General features: G+C 49.0%; 6 protein-coding genes across 7 annotated transcripts; 4 read left to right on the top strand and 2 right to left on the bottom strand.

Annotated features, from left to right (window-relative positions):
• The first annotated feature begins 13 nt into the window (after positions 1-13).
• On the top strand, positions 14-7009 carry LOC118504858 (importin subunit alpha-3). 2 transcript variants are annotated; one of them, XM_036039893.1, is made up of 5 exons: positions 14-482; positions 1554-2435; positions 2510-2836; positions 2910-3086; positions 3179-7009. In XM_036039893.1, exons 1-5 carry the CDS (start codon positions 414-416, stop codon positions 3278-3280), a joined length of 1557 nt encoding a protein of 518 aa, XP_035895786.1. In that variant the 5' UTR covers positions 14-413; the 3' UTR covers positions 3281-7009. The 2 variants fall into 2 exon arrangements, with proteins under 2 accessions (XP_035895786.1, XP_035895787.1); XM_036039894.1 differs by lacking the exon at positions 14-482 and adding an exon at positions 984-1125.
• Positions 7010-7904: 895 nt separating this feature from the next.
• LOC118504862 (40S ribosomal protein S15) lies at positions 7905-8559 on the top strand. The gene has a single exon (XM_036039898.1). The coding sequence runs from the start codon at positions 8027-8029 to the stop codon at positions 8474-8476; it is 450 nt and encodes a 149-aa protein (XP_035895791.1). The 5' UTR covers positions 7905-8026; the 3' UTR covers positions 8477-8559.
• On the bottom strand, positions 8288-9530 carry LOC118504860. Its single transcript, XM_036039896.1, has 2 exons — positions 9038-9530; positions 8288-8962 (listed from the first exon to the last, which is right to left on the bottom strand). Exons 1-2 carry the CDS (start codon positions 9304-9306, stop codon positions 8647-8649), a joined length of 585 nt encoding a protein of 194 aa, XP_035895789.1. The 5' UTR covers positions 9307-9530; the 3' UTR covers positions 8288-8646.
• Positions 9531-9646: 116 nt separating this feature from the next.
• Positions 9647-11313, top strand: LOC118504859 (probable asparagine--tRNA ligase, mitochondrial). Its single transcript, XM_036039895.1, has 2 exons — positions 9647-9842; positions 9916-11313. The coding sequence occupies exons 1-2, from the start codon at positions 9726-9728 to the stop codon at positions 11215-11217; spliced, it is 1419 nt and encodes a 472-aa protein (XP_035895788.1). The 5' UTR covers positions 9647-9725; the 3' UTR covers positions 11218-11313.
• Positions 11253-12483, bottom strand: LOC118504863 (short coiled-coil protein homolog). The gene is made up of 2 exons (XM_036039899.1): positions 12292-12483; positions 11253-12204 (listed from the first exon to the last, which is right to left on the bottom strand). Exons 1-2 carry the CDS (start codon positions 12341-12343, stop codon positions 11861-11863), a joined length of 396 nt encoding a protein of 131 aa, XP_035895792.1. The 5' UTR covers positions 12344-12483; the 3' UTR covers positions 11253-11860.
• A 265-nt stretch (positions 12484-12748) lies between these two features.
• LOC118504861 (cysteine-rich hydrophobic domain-containing protein 2) lies at positions 12749-17167 on the top strand. The gene is made up of 3 exons (XM_036039897.1): positions 12749-13874; positions 14934-15144; positions 15214-17167. Exons 1-3 carry the CDS (start codon positions 13753-13755, stop codon positions 15379-15381), a joined length of 501 nt encoding a protein of 166 aa, XP_035895790.1. The 5' UTR covers positions 12749-13752; the 3' UTR covers positions 15382-17167.
• The last annotated feature ends 206 nt before the right edge of the window (positions 17168-17373 follow it).

Below are 17373 nucleotides of genomic sequence, written 5' to 3'. Positions count from 1 at the left end.
ATCACACCTTCAGTCTATTTATACACCTTGATTGTTCCCATCAACTACTGTTGCGAGCAGCTCAATTTTGCTCCAAGTGAAAAGCGAATCAAATCTTGCACTTTTTCGCATTAAATCGCCGCAAAGCTGTACCGCCGAAAGAGTTTCCGTGCGCTGGAACGTTCGACAACGGTGGCTGTTTAACGCGATTACGCGTTTTTACGGCACATTCTTACCTCACCACCTGCCATCATCCCATCGCGATTGTGTCGAGCTTAGTGTTGGTGCGAAAGGGACGGCGGCACGCGAATCCGGGTGCCTAGCGTGTGTGTGTGAGTGAGAGCGAGTGTGTGAGCGCTAGCAGAAACGAGTGAGTCAGGGGCAGCACGTTTTGTTCGATTCCCAGCAGCAGTTTTGCTTTTTCCCCCACGAAAATGGCGTCGATAGATTCCCAGTCGAAGAATCGTATGCAAGGATTCAAAAACAAAGGAAAGGATCAGGATGTAAGTATGTGGGCGGTCGGGGTTGGGCTTTGCGGGTGATCCATCCGTCGGCGGCACTGGGGCTGTCCGCTTCGACTTGTGGGGCGTACATGTGTGTGTGTGCGCGTTTGTGGAAGTCGAAAACGGGAAATAAATTGTCACTGCGTTCCCCGATGCTGTGTCGGTGAATTACGTTTCCGTTTTTCGAGCGACACGAGGATGGAAAGGTGATCTTTCTTCCGGCGATAGAATGGGCCGCTGTCTAGCCGCGCACAGGAATTTGGTGCGAAATATGCTTGAGATAAGACCGAGAATGTTCTGCAGGTTCGTTCGGTACCCTCAAATGATCCACACGCCCGCACGCCACCGCGAGCCGTCTTCATTCGTCTCTCTCCTTCGCTAGTTGCGCCTTTGTATTGTACGTCAATCGCGAGCGACGAGCGCGTGTGTGGAGAGGAGCAATGTGGTATTCCGCGATACGTTCCTTCTTTTGTTGTGTACCAGTGCTGGCCACGATGATGATGAATCGGCTCGTCGCGTAATCATAAATGTGAAGCGCTGCTGAATAATACGACGTGCTGCTGCGTCGTGAATTATTTGACGGTGTAGCCGGCCGTGCCACTAATGTCGTATCAGCGAACAGCGAACGGCGTGTGCAAAGCAGGTGCGAGAGGGATGTACGCTCAGCACTGGCGCTGTGCGTGTATGTTTATTTTTACGATTGTGTTGGATCGTTGGGTCGGAATGCTTCGATGCGATTTTCTAAAGTAGCGCTCCGAGGTCATCCTGGCATGGCTGTTGCTATGAACGTGGTGGTGGCTATTTGGAACAACGTTGACCTTTGGCGGCGCAGGTGCATCGTTTTGCCGTGCACAGGCTTCTAGATCTCGCTCAAACCAATGATCTTCTCCTTCTTCTTCTGCACCAAAACCTCAGGAGTCGTTGGTGTAAGATTCCTGGTCGGCTTGTCATGATACACTTGAAGCTAGATATTGGGTCTTTTGAAAAGGATTGAACTGATCTACCGGCCGTGTGATGGACCGGCTGCAACCAATGATGACCGAGGTAACTAAATTTGCTACAATTCCACAGGAAATGCGACGTCGACGAACGGAGGTCACGGTGGAGCTGCGCAAAAACAAACGCGAAGAAACGATCCTCAAGCGGCGCAATGTTCCTCAGACGGCAGAATCGACCGACGAGGAAGATTACACACTGATGTCCAACCTGAAGAAGTTGGTCGAGAAGGCGGGCAACAGCGAAGACAAGGAGGGCCAGCTGGCCGCAGTACAGGCCGCCCGCCGGCTGCTGTCCTCGGACCGCAATCCCCCGATCGACAATCTCATCGACAGTGGCATTCTTCCAACATTAGTCAATTGTCTCGAGCAGGACGATAACCAGGTGTTGCAGTTCGAGGCGGCCTGGGCCCTCACAAACATCGCGTCGGGAACGGCCGCACAGACGAACCAGGTGGTTCGCGCCGGAGCCGTGCCACTCTTCCTGCGCCTGCTCAACTCGCCCGCACCAAACGTGTGCGAACAGGCAGTATGGGCTCTCGGCAACATCATCGGCGACGGACCGAGCCTGCGTGACTACGTGATTAAGCTGGGCGTGGTGCAACCACTGCTGTCGTTCATCCAGCCGGAAATTCCGATCCCCTTCCTGCGCAACGTCACGTGGGTGATTGTGAATCTGTGCCGCAACAAGGATCCGCCGCCGCCGGCCGCTACGATTCTCGAGATTCTGCCAGCACTGAACATGCTGATCCACCACACGGACATAAACATCCTGGTCGATACGGTGTGGGCGTTGAGCTATCTGACCGATGGTGGCAATGAGCAGATTCAGCTCGTAATTGACAGCGGTGTTGTGCCGAAGCTGATCCCGCTGCTGTCGCACGTCGAAGTGAAGGTACAGACGGCTGCATTACGTGCGGTGGGCAACATTGTCACTGGCTCGGATGATCAGACACAGGTAAGTGCAGCGTGCGATCGGTGTCCCTCGACGCTCCACATTCACTGGTTACCGGTTCTATCCTGTTTGATTAGGTCGTGCTGAACTGTGACGCGCTGTCACACTTCCCGAAACTGTTGACTCACAGCAAGGATAAGATTCGCAAGGAAGCCGTCTGGTTCCTGTCGAACATTACGGCCGGAAATCAGTCACAGGTGCAGGCTGTTATTGATGCCGGTCTGCTGCCGAAGGTCATTGAAAATCTAAAGCACGGCGACTTCCACACGCAGAAGGAGGCGGCTTGGGCGATCAGCAACCTAACGATCAGTGGCAACCGTGAACAAGTCGCACAGCTGATAAACGACGGGGCTGTCCAACCGTTCTGCGATTTGCTTATGTGCCAGGATTGTCAAGTGATCAATGTACGTAGCACACGTGAACTCTTGCGTTTATCGAGCGTTTGAGTGAGTGACTATTGTCCTTTTTCGTTGGCAGGTTGTACTGGATGGCATTAACAACATGCTTAAGCTGGCCGGACCGCACGCCGAGCACGTTGCAAATCTGATCGAGGAGTGTGACGGTGTGTCAAAGATTGAAGTGTTGCAAAATCATGAAAATGTGGATATCTACAAGCTGGCGTACGACATCATCGAGCAGTTCTTTTCGGAAGATGTAAGTGGCGGAAGATTAGCGGAGCGTGGCGAGAAACACATAGGTGTGATTTTAACGCAACATCTGCAATCGGTGTGTGTGTGTCTTTCCAGGTTGACGAAGCCGTTCTCGAAGATCTTAGACCTGCGTCGGACGAGAACGCGTTCCAGTTTAACCAGAATCCGAACATTCCCCGCGATGGATTCAACTTCTAAACTATCGATCGACAGCGAAGGCAAGGCAAAGGACGTGGGATTCTGCAACTGCACACCAGAAACCACGAGCCATGAATACGAGACACACACACACACGCATTCAAACACACCGGTAAAATTAGTGACGGTCGGTGAATCATCCAAGCGAATCATTTCGCCCATCTCTAATACGACGACACAGCAGCAAGACTCTCCGATACTACGAAGAACAACCATTATTAGGACGAGGCTTTTTTTTTTCTTTGGGTGGCACGACGGTGCATTTATTTGGTAAAGTTTTACATCTGCTCGGCAAACAGAAAGCAAAACACAATCTCGCGCGTACGTTTCATCTACGTGGGCAACCAATTTTTCCCCTTTTTTGTTTGCAGTGGAAGAAGTCTTGTGTCACTTCCATTTGCGCGTGGTTTTTTGCACGCAAAATTAATCGCACCCGAATCGCGCATGGTTTGACGGGTGCGTTAGGTTATGTAGGTTTTTGGAGAGTTTATTATGAATTAGGACGAAGACGCATAAATTTGTTGACGTATTAGTTAATCCACCATTTGAAGTATATCGATCATCGTCATCATCGAATGTCGGTTGCATTACTGGCAAAAGACGGAGCCAGTATACATAGTGCTACGTAAGGAACTGTTTGGACTATTTTCATGCTAAAAATTCGTTTGTTAAAACTTAGCAACAGAGAAACAGGGCTGCTGTAACATAGCAATGAAGGTGAATTTCATTGAAGACACACGTGCACCGAGCGTGGTTTTTGGGCTATCTTTTAAGTCCATGAACTATAACCGCTACTACAACTGCTACTGAAACACATAAATATCGATATTTATTCGGAATTCAAGGACTGATGACTTCGATTCTTTCTTTCTACTCACGACGATCTCTGACCGACTCCAATGCGCGACTCTCCGACGACAGCCAACGATCCACAGTACATGCTGCAAGACGTCCCTTAGCAAAGTCCGCGAGACCAGACCAGCCAGGCGTGCGAGAAGAAAGTCGAGGGAGTGTATCACACAAAACAGAAGCAATGTCATTGTATCTTATATATTTACTAAGAATCGAGCGAGGTTGAAGGAGGAAAACGAAACTGACCCGACCACGCCACGTGTGTACCGGTTTGATGAGAGGTTAGGCTCGTCAAGTCAGTATGTGTGAGCCGTGCGCCTATCAGACTCTCCCGATCTGAACAAGCAGGCAGGAACTCAGTTGAACCGTAAAAAAGGGCAGTGTTTTATGAAAGAATGATTGGAGCAATCCTGGAGATAATGGTACAAGCACCACACGTCAGGACAACAGCAACAACACACCAACACGCAGATACTACACACCAAAACACACCAAAACCGACACACATGCATGAGCCTCGGTATATATGTGCGCTCGTGCCAACAAAATGGTCGCGGCAAACAAAACAAAAAACCGCCAATTGTGATTTCGAACGCGGATGCTAGCCCGCTACCAATTTTTCCGCTGTATATAGATCCCTTGATCCTTGCCGTTGCAGGACAAAACTCAACCCTCAATCTCCTCAAACGAGAAACGAGCCGAACACAACAGCACGTAGCGGCGATGGCGATTTAATGCGACATCTCTTCATCTTTTTTTGTCGTTCACTTGGTTTTTTGGTCGTGTTTTATTCGTTGCTGCAGTGGGTGGGTTCAGTTTACTGCTGAAACTGATGTCCTAGGACACTGCGTCAGTTAGAAGATGTAAAGAAGCAAACCGGGGGCGAATCGATGGAATGGGGGGGTGGATTTTTTATAAGGACATGAGCGATCGATCCTGCAAGTAATCGCGTTGAGGCGAGGGCTGTGTGAGACAAAGCAAATTAATTAAGCCGGGGACGATTGTAAAGAAGAGTGAGAGAAATAGGAACTTTTAGCAAACAAACATGGCAACATGGAAGGAATACAGAATTAGTATATGCATCGATGGTCGATGCTTTGTGATTAACGGCACGCGTTCTTCTTGATCTGGTAGAAGTGTGACCGTTGGGTGTTTTCCGGCGAAGGTTTAGGCACCGTAGGGTGTGAACTCGAACGCGGAAAACGGACATACACTTACTGTAGCAGGGAAAGGATGCTGATGGGGACGTGATGAACCCGCCTGGCGCTCGCATTAGTAAGCATACTGATATTTTTGTAAAATAGTCTCGTTTTTTTTTTAATTGATGATTCTACAGCGCGCAGCGATGATTTGACCGCAGCTCTATGAGTATGGTAGAACGTCTCGGAACATTAACGCAAGAAGTATAAAGTAATTTATTTTCTACGATTTACTAGAAAAATAAACACGTGGACACCCGTGCTAACCTATAGAGAGCTTTTGGCGAGGGATGCTGTGCACGACTGCACCCTCCGGCCCACCGGTACGCCCGGCCCCGGGTGGTCAGGCGTGCCGGGAGAAATGAGAGAACACTACTATTATAGATAATGTTGTACCATATTGTTGTTCGCCAACGAACCAGCGATTCACGCAAAGTCTGATTTGATATGAACCACTACTGTACCACGGGACGTGCGGGATGTCTCGACATGCTTCCCCACTATCCCTCTCTCTCTCTCTCTCTCTCTCTCGCGCTCACCCATATCGCCGAGGCATCCTTCGCACGGTTGCAAGGAGCTGTCCTCCGGTATCCCGAGAGAGGAGATGCACAAATGGTGTGCAGTTCAGTTAAGCTTTAATGAAAAGTAAAAGGAACACGTGTTGATCAGCATCAAACAGCCTACGGCCAAGGCATAAAAGAAGACGCCAGTGATGAAATGGCGTGCCCATCAGGATGCGATCATGCATTCGATTGTGTGAGTGTGTGTGTGTGTAGGTGGCCGTGTGTCGGCTCGGAACCAGGCGTTTGTGCGTTTTTTATTGCCAGTCCACGTCAGAAAAACATACGCCGCGTGCACGTGCACCGAATGCTGCGTGTCCTGGGCCGCCCTAACATAAGTGTACATGTTTTACAAACTATTTGCCTCTTGCCAAAAGTGTTTAGTAGTTGGGTCCCGAATGTGGGCCTGACGTGGAGGCGCACAGACACACGTTGTTTTCCCCCAAAACCTTTCCCTAAAGCTCACCGCTCATCGGCGTCCCTACCAAAATTAAGATTGGGAGATTGAGATAGTGGACGGTTGATGCCTAAAGAAGAAAACAAACGTAAAAAAAGGAAAAAAGTGAGACGGCGCATCGGGACGAACTAATCCCCGTTGGTTCCGACCGTTGCAGGGATTCAAATCTGTATAAATTCTTTATATATATACACACATAAGAGTCACACAGAAACCAACACAAAAAAAAACGGAAGAGGAAAAGAAGGACAAAACAGAGAACGTACCATTTATATTCCAGGAGCAGGAACTGTAAAGAGAGAAAACGAGTCGGCTGGGGGGCAATCGGAAAGTCTATGTGAATCTGTAATACGGTCAGATCAAAACTGCTGTGTTTTTTTCTCACAAACAAACAAATCCAGATGTTGTGTATTGATCAATACAGCTTCGAAAAGCGACGGACTATTTTTTATCTCTAATCAACGAACCAGAAGGAACTTCCCTTCCTGAAAACCTGAAACCCCTTCACGAAAAACAAACAACAACAGTACGGTTAACAACTCATCTGCGAGGAAGAAGGCATAGAAACTCCCTAGTGAACAGTGTAAGCTTGAAAACTTTGTTTCATTTGTGTCCTTCCGGGGATGAGAAAAGAATAACAAAATTGACTTGATACAAATTATTGAACTGCTGCTTGCTTGTTTGGTTTTGCTGTGGTCGGTCCCCTGTCGGTCGGTAAGTGATAATGTCCGAAGTGTCATAAGCTCAGGACTCCGATAGCAACACCCTCTTCGGGGTCATATCACCAAACCCACTTCAGGAAAGACGGTCCAGGAGCTCTTGCCCACAGCTTCAAGCGATCTTTACAGATTCGACTCAACTGCAGGTCAGAAAGCGGTATTCTCTTCATGAGCTCCTGTTAAACTCGCCTTCACTGTGTCAGGATCCACTCCAATTAAGTCGTCCAAAAGGGCCATAACAATAATGCAACGAGGCTTGTTCAAGAGGAAAGGGGTCTTGCTCACAGACTCAGGTGGGCTACAAGTTCACTATATTACATATGCCTCGGCAGATCCACATTGGTTGGATGGAGCGATGAGAGCCAATTGCGTCCTCTAGACTAAAGGGTTGGTTCCAATTGTGAGCAGTTCAGATGACTTCTAGAGCGGTCCAAGATCTGGTGAGTTAATAACTATTCCAGCTGCTATAAATCATCCCTATTTCGTCTTCATATTGCACGAAATATGTGTGCAAATTTCCACGGTTAAAATATTTCTTTATGCAGTTAATACTTACATTTACAAAAGAGAAAGCTCTATCTGATTCTATTAATTCTAGCTATAAAAAAGTGTTTTTTCGATAAAGATTGATAAAAATACCATACAGGATCGTGAATCGGCTAATAACCCCATCGTGAGCTCGTGGTTTGCGGTGGAAAATTAACCGTCATGGTTTGAATGATGAGCCCATGCAGCAAAAACGCACACTTGAAACGCAAAGTCAGCGCTCAGCAGAAACGCAGACATGAGAAACGCACTCACAGGCGCTCACGACACGACAGATCCACATCCGCTCGTTTGACAGATGCTCTTTTTCAACCCGCTCCTGGTCGCAAGACGACGTAGCGCCGTGTGATTTCTCGCGAATTTCGCATTCTTTGGGACCGACCGATCCGTGGATCAATTCCCAAACCGCCACCATGGCCGACCAAGCTGCCGAGGATGGAACCAGAAAGAAGCGTACCTTCCGTAAATTCACCTACCGCGGGGTGGACCTGGACCAGCTGCTGGACATGAAGCAGGAGGCGCTGGTGGAGCTGATGCACAGCCGGGCCAAGCGGCGCTTCAAGCGTGGACAGCGCAGGAAGCCGCAGGCCCTGATCAAGAAGCTGCGCCTGGCGAAGAAGAACACGCCCCCGAACGAGAAGCCGGCGTGCGTGAAGACGCATCTGCGTAACATGATCATCCTGCCGGAGATGGTCGGCTCGACCGTCGGTGTGTACAACGGCAAGACGTTCAACCAGACGGAAATCCGACCGGACATGATCGGCCACTACCTGGGCGAGTTCTCGATGACGTACAAACCCGTCAAGCACGGTCGTCCTGGTATCGGTGCCACCCACAGCTCCCGTTTTATTCCGCTTAAGTGAAGTGTGAGTGTGGTGGTTCGTGTGGTGTTTATTTTCTATCGGAAAATGGTGGTGAAAATACAAAACCGAATGTAAACAAACTACTGCCTCTCCGGTGCCGTGTTACTTATTGGTTAGTCGGAATTGGTGGTTTGCTTGCCCACGCCGTACGGTTCTCCTCTAGTTCTCCACTAGCAGCAGCAGAATCGGCAGCATTCGTGCTGTTCCGTTTCAGCCTCCTGCAGCAGCTTCCGGTTGGTGGTTTTCCGCTGCGGCGCCCACGGGATGCGTCCTTCCGGTGCAATTTGATTCAGCTGGATTGCGACACGGGCCGGCGCACTGCAGGCACTGCAGCGGATGGATTTGGTCCAGCTCGTCAGCGGCGATACGACGGTGGAGCTCGAAAGGTTCTCTCCCGCTGGTTTGGCGGACGATCGACGATGGCCGGACGCATCGGCGGGGGTAGTCTTTGGACGGACGGGGTAGATGTTTTCACGACGAAGGAAGCTGGCAAACGTGGGAAGAAACTTGCACATCTTAAGTCTGCTTCTACTAAGCGATCACTCGCAGATTCTCACTTACTTCGGTCGTGTGTAGGTCCAAATGTTGTCCAACCGTTTCTTGCTCATGATGGCACCAAGGCGCTGCAGTAGCCGGATGTTCTCTTGCTCAATCTTCTCCTTTCGCTCGAGCTCTTTCTGTTGCTTTTTCAGCTTCTGTGCGATGTGAATCCGTTCCGGCGGTGGATGGAAATCGATGGCGGGCATGGCCGTCACCACCTTAATGCGATGGTTGATGTACCGTTGCATTTGCCACGGGCGGATAAGCAGCTTTTCCTTCTTCGTTAACATTGCGCGACCCAGTACGTCCGAACGATGAAAATTTCAAGAGTAAGGTTCCGCGTAAATAAACCCCCGGGAAAACGTTGTTTCCATGGGAAACTCGTTACCAGTCGTTGGTATGGCAACGCCGCAAAAGCGGTCAGGGTCGGGGACATTCGCAGCCAGCCAGTCAAATGATTTGATTTGTTCGACGGCGGTGGAAAATGGAAACATTGTATCTCATGGTCATTGAGGGACATTTCCGGCCTTCCGGTTTAAATTTGGCCCTCTTAATTAGAAACAAAAAACTGGCCAAGACGGTCGGCTTTGAAAATAAAATACAGTGCGTGACAATTTTCGGCACGCTTGTACGAATTTGACGTTTCGAGAATGTTGACATTCGATGGCGGAAAACACATGATTTCCCAAAACAAATCTGCAGAACAGGAATGGCTCTGCTGTGTAGCCGGCTTTTGTTGCGGAATGCTTCCCGTCATTATCATTTTTACCGAATAAAGGACCTTTCGTTGGAAAACTGCAAACCAGGAAACAAAGTGAACGTAAAGGTATGTGGGGCGAAGAGGAAAGGTTTTCCGGCCGGCAAAACGGACTGAAGTTGTGCAACATTTCCGCTTCCAGGGATGGGTCAAGTCCGTGCGGAACATGAAGGGAAACCTGTTTGTGGACATCAACGATGGCTCGGGTCCGCGCAACCTTCAGCTAGTCGTAAACAAGGAGAAAAACATCGACACGGCATACGGTTCTTCTGTGGACGCGTGTGGAGTAATCGTTGCCTCGCCCAAGAATCAGCTCGAACTGCACGTAGACACGCTGACCGAGGTGGGAAAATGTCCCCTAACCGAGGGCTATCCGTTCTATCCCAAAAAATCCTACCCGCCGGAGTACATACGAAACCATCTGCACCTTCGCTCGCGTGTGAACTCCATGGCATCGACGTTTCGGGTGCGACATGAGGCCACACGAGCGTTCAACGAGTACCTACAGCAAGAGGGCTTTGTCCAGATCCACACGCCCGTGCTAACGTCGAACGATTGTGAAGGTGCCGGTGAAGCGTTCCTAGTGAAACCCCTAAACGAGCAGCTGTTGAAAAGTATGGCCAAAGAAAACGTCCCCGTTGACCATGCGTACTTCGATCGAGCCACCTTCCTAACCGTTTCCGGTCAGCTGCACCTGGAAGCCATGTCCCACGGGCTGGACAAGGTTTACACGTTTGGGCCAACGTTCCGGGCGGAAAATTGTAAATCAAACATTCACCTGTCCGAGTTCTACATGCTGGAACTGGAGGAGGCCTTTATGGACACACTCGAGGAACTGACGCAACGGGTGGAAGGTATGCTGAAAAACGTTACTAAAAATGTATTGGAACGAAGCGAAGCAGATTTGAGTGTGATCAGAAGGTTGACCACCGACGATGGTAAGCTAGAGAAGGGCTTCCGGTGGATGGACCGACCGTTCCCACGCTTAACGTACGAAGAAGCGCTGGACATACTAAAGGCGAACGAAGGTAAGTTAAAATCGCCAGTGCGGCGCGAAGAAGGCATCAATAAGGAGCAGGAACTGTTTCTGGTCGATCACTGCCAAGGGCCAGTGTTTGTGTGCTACTGGCCAAAGGAGATCAAATCGTTCTATATGCGAGAGAACGCGGCAAACCCTCTGCTTGCCGATGCGTTGGATCTGCTCGTCCCACACGTTGGAGAGCTGGTGGGTGGAAGTGTCCGTGAGGACAGTTACGAGCGGCTCCAGCGAAAGCTACCCAACCAGGACGTGCTACAGTGGTACTTGGATTTGCGAAAGTTCGGAAGTGTCACGACGGCGGGATTCGGGCTGGGTTTCGAGCGGTATTTGTCGTGGCTTTTGAATGTTCACAATATTAAGGACGTGATACCGTTCCCTCGATGGGCGCACAACTGCGTCATGTAAGAAGAAATCGCCAGAATCGCCCATGCGTGCGTGCGTGCGTGCGTGTGAGAGTTTGCTGTTTATTCAATACGAAATAAATATAGTAGAGTATTCCAATTTGTTACACGTTACACTTCCTTAACGATACATGGGGAGGCAAAAGGGAGCGACGATAATACCAGGGGGTGAGTTAGTAAATACTTAAGCTAGGTTAACCCCCATTCTCCGGAATGGAATGCACTGCTCTACCGCCGAGACGGTAGCAAAGAAGCTGAAGAAACGTAAAGCACTAAACTTGCACGGCCTAGCAGGGGCAACTATGAAAACAGTCTAACGAACGGTCGAATGCAACACCCGGCTCGCGTCGGTCGATTTGTTCTAGCAAAGGCGTGTGGCAAAACGAATCCCGCGCTGGTTCTTCAAACTCACGCGACATGCTGCCTACAGATTCCGCATTCTTTAAGCGTTAATGTTCATTCAAAATTCCTTACATTAGCCTACGTTCGGGGGGTTCCCGGCAAGGACCACCTCATTGCGCGGCGCTCGTGTGTGTCTTTGTCCTACTGCAATAGCAACAGCTCGTGGAATATCTTTGGCTTCGAGTGTGGATTCGTTTATCGCGCAAGAACAACAAGCACTTGTTTGCAGTGTCCCGCGAGCGCTCTTACTTTTTCTTGTTCTGCACATTGTTCGGTGTGGTCGACTGAAACACCGACGAAGCGGACATCAGATTTTCGATGTACTGTCCGAGAACCTGGTTCTCCGAGCGCAGCTTGAGATTCTCCTCCTTCACGCTGTCCACACGCTGTGAAAGATCGTCCAGCGTGTTCTGTAGCTCCAGCACCTGGGCAATGAGACGGGCCTTCTCCTCCTGCTCGTCCGCGTCGGGGCTTTCGTTTTCCAGAAACTGCTGCGGGCTAGAGTTGCCGTTCGTGTACGAACTGGCAATCGAATCCAGCGAACGGCCATTGCACATGTACTTGCTGCTTTCGTCATCGTTGATGATGACTGGTATCGGGAAGTGGAAAAACAAACGATTAATCATGTAGGAAGCTGGAAGAGCAGTTTGCATGTTGCTGTTGTTAGGACCGCTACCTTCTAAATCGTCATCCGCCAGCGGGATATCGTCCTGTGATTTGAGCGACATTGCCAGTTCCAGCTTTGCAGTTTAGTTTCCAAACGATGGAAAATTCGATTTCTACGGAAAAGAATTTTCCTTCAGCCTTCCTGGTACCAAAACAAAACGAGCGAGTGCGAAAAGGTGAATAATAGGGGGAAGTCCCGACAATAATGTTATTGTTGACAGTCAGTGTCCGTTTGACAGTTACCAGTTGACAGCTTCTTGCGCAGATAAATAATATTAATATATTTGCTTCTCTATTTCCACTTCAATTCAAAAGCTGAATAATTAGTAGACAAATTTGTAGTGAAAAAAATCGATTAAAATATTTAAAATGGAATTTATTGCAACAAAAGAGAAATATTCCCCTTGAGCCAGTCTGCTTCATGCTGAACTTGTTGACAGCTGCCAGACGGGAAGGAGATCGGAAACGGCCAAAAGGAGCAGATTGTTGTCAAAGGGGGCAAAACAAAGAGAACCCCCATAACTGCACTGCATAATACTCTGTGTGTTTTCATTTCGTGTGTGTGGGGGGCAATGTAACATCGCCAGCCGAGCCAGTGGATCAAGGCCAGTGATGCTATCGTGCGAAGAACTTTCCTTCGTGGCTGCAGTGGAAAGCGTTCCCGGACCATTAAAAGTGCACCACCGATAGAGGGAACGATCTCCAAACCAGCTGGCAGGCGGACAGATAGACAGTTTTTTTTCTACTGCTCCTCTCTCGCTCGTCGGTCGATTGCTAATTGTCGAATTGGTGGTGCTAGGGAAAGGGCACAGCGAACGAAAGAGATAGAGAGAAGGGCAACTTTCAGCCTGTAGGGCCGTGCTTATTACGTATTATTACAGTCTGCATCGTGACGACGTGAAATCTGCGGCCCCAAAGCAGGACCCACCATTCCCAGCTAGGGGCAGTGCATGTAGAGAAGCAAAAAATGTCGTTTTAACGTGCGTGTGCGTGTTTGTGCGTGAATGCATTCGAAGTGCATCGTCGTTGGGTGCATCGCGAAGCGACGATGATGTGCGCTGCTGTTGCTGCTACTGGCAAGCGAGCCTGTGCTACGGAAGGGTTGCTTTGATGCGGGCAGCTGCGAATAGGCTGTGGTGGACATTCACGGTGTCTGAGAGAGATTGTTTGAAAGAATGGATCGCTGCTACCGTGGGTGCGGAATCTCTTTGTTTGCATACGCCGCTTTTGTTTACATTGCGAAGAGTTGAAAGGAACGCACGGTGCAGTACATACTACGCTACGACGAACTCTCGGTCAAGAACGGACGAGCGCCGAACGTCTGCAACGGAAAGGTACGATCGGAGGAAACGAATCCCCACCGCCTACTGAGGGCAACATTGCACCACGGCAGCACGACCCTTTGTGTTTGCTGTCTGAACGAAGCAGGCAAGCCTTTGCGGAAAGCCCGGCCCAACCACACACAGCTGCCATGATGGCCGATTTCGACGCAATCTACGAGGAACAGGAGCTGTCGGAGGAGAACCACGAGGAAGCGCACGTACAGCTAGTTCCGGATCCGATTGTAATCCGTGGAGCAGGCAATATGACAGTGTAAGTATGGACCGTTTCTATCTTTCTTTTCTAGCGAGCGGTTCCAAGCTCTGACGAGGCATTAATTTGTGCGGCAACCATCGAGCTAGAACGCCAACAACAACGCCGCCTGTACATGTGGCCATCATCGTTGCTAGCTTACACAATCGATCCACACGCGCTATTGGTTTGTTTTCTCCATGCACGGCCCGTTCGCTTTTGGGCTTGCGTTGCGATTTCGTTTTTGTGTGCCAAGTTACACAATACCGGACCGTCACAACCAGCTGAGCGGGCAGAGAAAGACGGAGAAAAGCGCGGAAAAAAGATACGCATGACGAGTGCCACCCCCTCCCGATCTCCCGGTACCCCTGCGCCCAAACCTCGCAGACTAGTGATGAAAGGCGAAAGTTAAAATCGGGGCTAAATTTATGGAGAGCGAATCACAGGGCCGAAAACAATCATATGCAGGTGCGCCATGCTTTCGTATGCCATTGATTTTCGCGACCGTTTGCTCGGGAGATCCATTTTAATGAAGGTTGTTCTGCACCACTTTCACATTTACCATAACCCGTCAAAACACCCCCCTGCCCGTGTGCCGATCGAGTTGTAATTGTGCTAAACTAAACATCGGCCACGGTGGTTTTCGGAGAATGCGTTGAGAACCATAATAATCATACGACCGAAGTCATATGTGCCTGACAATGTCTTTTAATGTGTCTAATATGAAACTTAATCCTTAACTTAACTTAGGCAATTAATCTCCAAACTCACCATCTATAGCAAAATATGTGATTCTCCCTTGGCACTACAATCTCGAGAGGTTTGTGAAATATGTGACTAGACGTATACTTTTGCGACTCACTGTAGATTTTTCCCGTGAGCATTCCCTTGTCACTTTTCCTGCTCACATTTTCGGATGATCGTGTCTTGAACAGACGCAACAGAAATGAGCAAAGATCAAGTCTAAACAAACCCTTCTCAGCCGTACGTAAATAAACGAATCGTCTTCTGCAGCTGTTCCGAATGAATGAAACAGATTGATCAGTAAACTCTCCAACCTCTAACTACGCTCGTTTGCAGGTTTGGCTTAAGCAATCGGTTCAACGTTCAGTTTCCAGCCGGTCTGGTTTCGCGCGTTGCACCGGAAGAGTTCAAAGCGACCGTGTTGCGGATCAACGCCGTGCTAAAGAAGACGCTACCGGTCAACGTGAAGTGGCTGTTCTGCGGTTGCGTTTGCTGCTGCTGCACCTTAGGATGTTCTCTATGGCCTGTGATATGTTTAAGTAAGAGGGTAAGTTACTCGGAAGCGGGCGGGCGAATGCACCGATGATAAGCTAATCGAATCGTTCGTTCCCATCAGACGCAGCACACGCTAAACAAACTGCTCGAGTGGGAAAACAGCCATCTTTACCACAAGCTCGGACTGCACTGGCGCCTCAGCAAGCAGCAGTGCGACTCGAACTCGATGATGGAGTACGTGCTGCTAATAGAGTTCATACCGAAAACGCCAATCTACCGGCCCGACTAGATCTGGGATGCACCTGGAGACGGAACGGTCCACGGCCGAATGCCACGGTCGTCTGGTTCGCCGAGCCTCGGGGTGGCTGGCATCCGATTATCATTATCGTTTGATTTACTCTAGTAACACTACGGAATACGTTTCACAAACACAGTCGCTAACACCCCACGGAGCATAGGGCAGATTTCGTGTTAACGATCTTTAGTCAATCATTCATATCCATACTCGATAGCAAAAGGCTCGGCTCGGTTCTATTTTATTGTGTTTTAGTAAGGAGGTTAAGAAAGGTTAAGGAACAAATCTATCAAGCGCATCGGCTTGAGGGAAAGTTGTAATAAGCGTAATAACATTAATAATTATAACAAAAAAGGGACGTTAGGAGTTTTGTATAGTGTATAGGAGAAGTTGTGGAACAGAGCCCGACACGGACCGTGGACAGTGGATGCCGTCATGCTGGCGGTTTGGAAAAGATTGTGTTTTAGGAAGCAAAATCCTGCGTGAGGCAACCCCTTAAAGAAAAACTGAGTATTAGCCAAAATAGAGTGCGCCACGCCCCGGTAACAGAGTAGGGTTTTCGTTTGTAAATTGTTGAAGTAGAACATTGGAGGACGTGTTTGTGTGGCGCCCGCGAAGGACGGTAGTACATTTATAGTTACCGTTTCGTCGATGGTATCATACAAAAGCAAGGGTATGTCTGCATATGATTGGAACCTTCTCTCGACAGCTCACCCACGACCCTTCCGTCGATCGCATGTGCCATCCAGTCCAGTCGGACGGAGACGGAGGAACTGTCCAAGCCATTGGAGAGCATGCACAAGTCTACTAAAGAAAACGCAACTTTAAATATGTGATTTTGAATTTTTCTATGCTTCGTTAGCTTTACTGTGTTATCTGTAGCCAGACAAGTTTTACTTTAGCCATCAGTTTCGTGAAAAGAATAGAGAATATTGTTCAGATGTTCCGGTCATACCACAAGTGTCCACATGCTTAAAACAATTCCGGATAATTGGTCGCAGGTGTCTTAGATTGTTGTTGCATCCAGAGGAAGCAGTGGGATAGCAAGGGGCAGAGTTGGTGCGAACCGGAGACCTGCTGCTCATAGGATCCTCGTCGTCCATGCAGGCTCGTCTACTAGGAGACGTCATCGTCGTCATGGTGATTCTAAGTGAAAGGCTCTAAGGCAAAATGAAATGTTGATGTATCTCAAAACGCTCATTGTGTTAAACATGTGGACATTTGTTGTATGGCTAAACATTGTACAAACTTTACCGTCACGCGTTCTTCATTCTGGGGGTTAGTTTCCAAAAGTGGACAAGTGTGCTGTACAGATTAGAATCAACTTGCCGCACCGAGCAAGAGGAGCTTTCAACCCCACTCCTGTTTCTTTCCACTCTTGATCAACCAGCAACGGCGCCTAAACACCCACAGAAACACAAAGTAAATTGAACAAGTTGACAGAGCGGTGAAAAATCCCGGGGATGAACTATAGTGTTAGGCTTTTTTATACAGAGATAGAGAGAAAAAGTGCTAGTGTATGCGACAGCAATTAGGGGTAACAAGTAAATCAGCCGATCAAGGACGGTAATTAGGAAAATCTGTTGAGGTATCCCTTCTACATACGCCTGTGGGGACTCTGCTGGGCGGTTGTTATTTCATCGAGAGAAAACTGTGCAACTGAAACGGGGATAGGCAAAGGCTGAAGAGGCGCAGAGAGAGAGAGAAAGAGAGGGAAAGAGTACAATGCAGTTACAAGAACGAGCCGTACGAAATAAAATGTTTTGAAAACTGAAAACAACTTGCCTTTCGTTGATATTTCCATACCATTAGTGGGGGGTTCTCGCTAGGGTCAATCGCATCAAAAAATGGGAACAAACGGTGTGTGTGTGTGTGCAAGAGGGAGACAGAGAGACACAGAAAAAAAGCCCCCCCCCCCAAGAAACTGCAAACGAGTAAGTTCTAGCGAACGACCACTGTACGCCATTTTAGTGGTGGTGGCGTGCT

Source organism: Anopheles stephensi, chromosome 2 (assembly GCF_013141755.1).
Source record: "Anopheles stephensi strain Indian chromosome 2, UCI_ANSTEP_V1.0, whole genome shotgun sequence".
NCBI lineage: Eukaryota > Metazoa > Arthropoda > Insecta > Diptera > Culicidae > Anopheles > Anopheles stephensi.
Note: the sequence above shows the minus strand (reverse complement) of the source record. Positions and strands in the feature narration are given on the sequence as shown.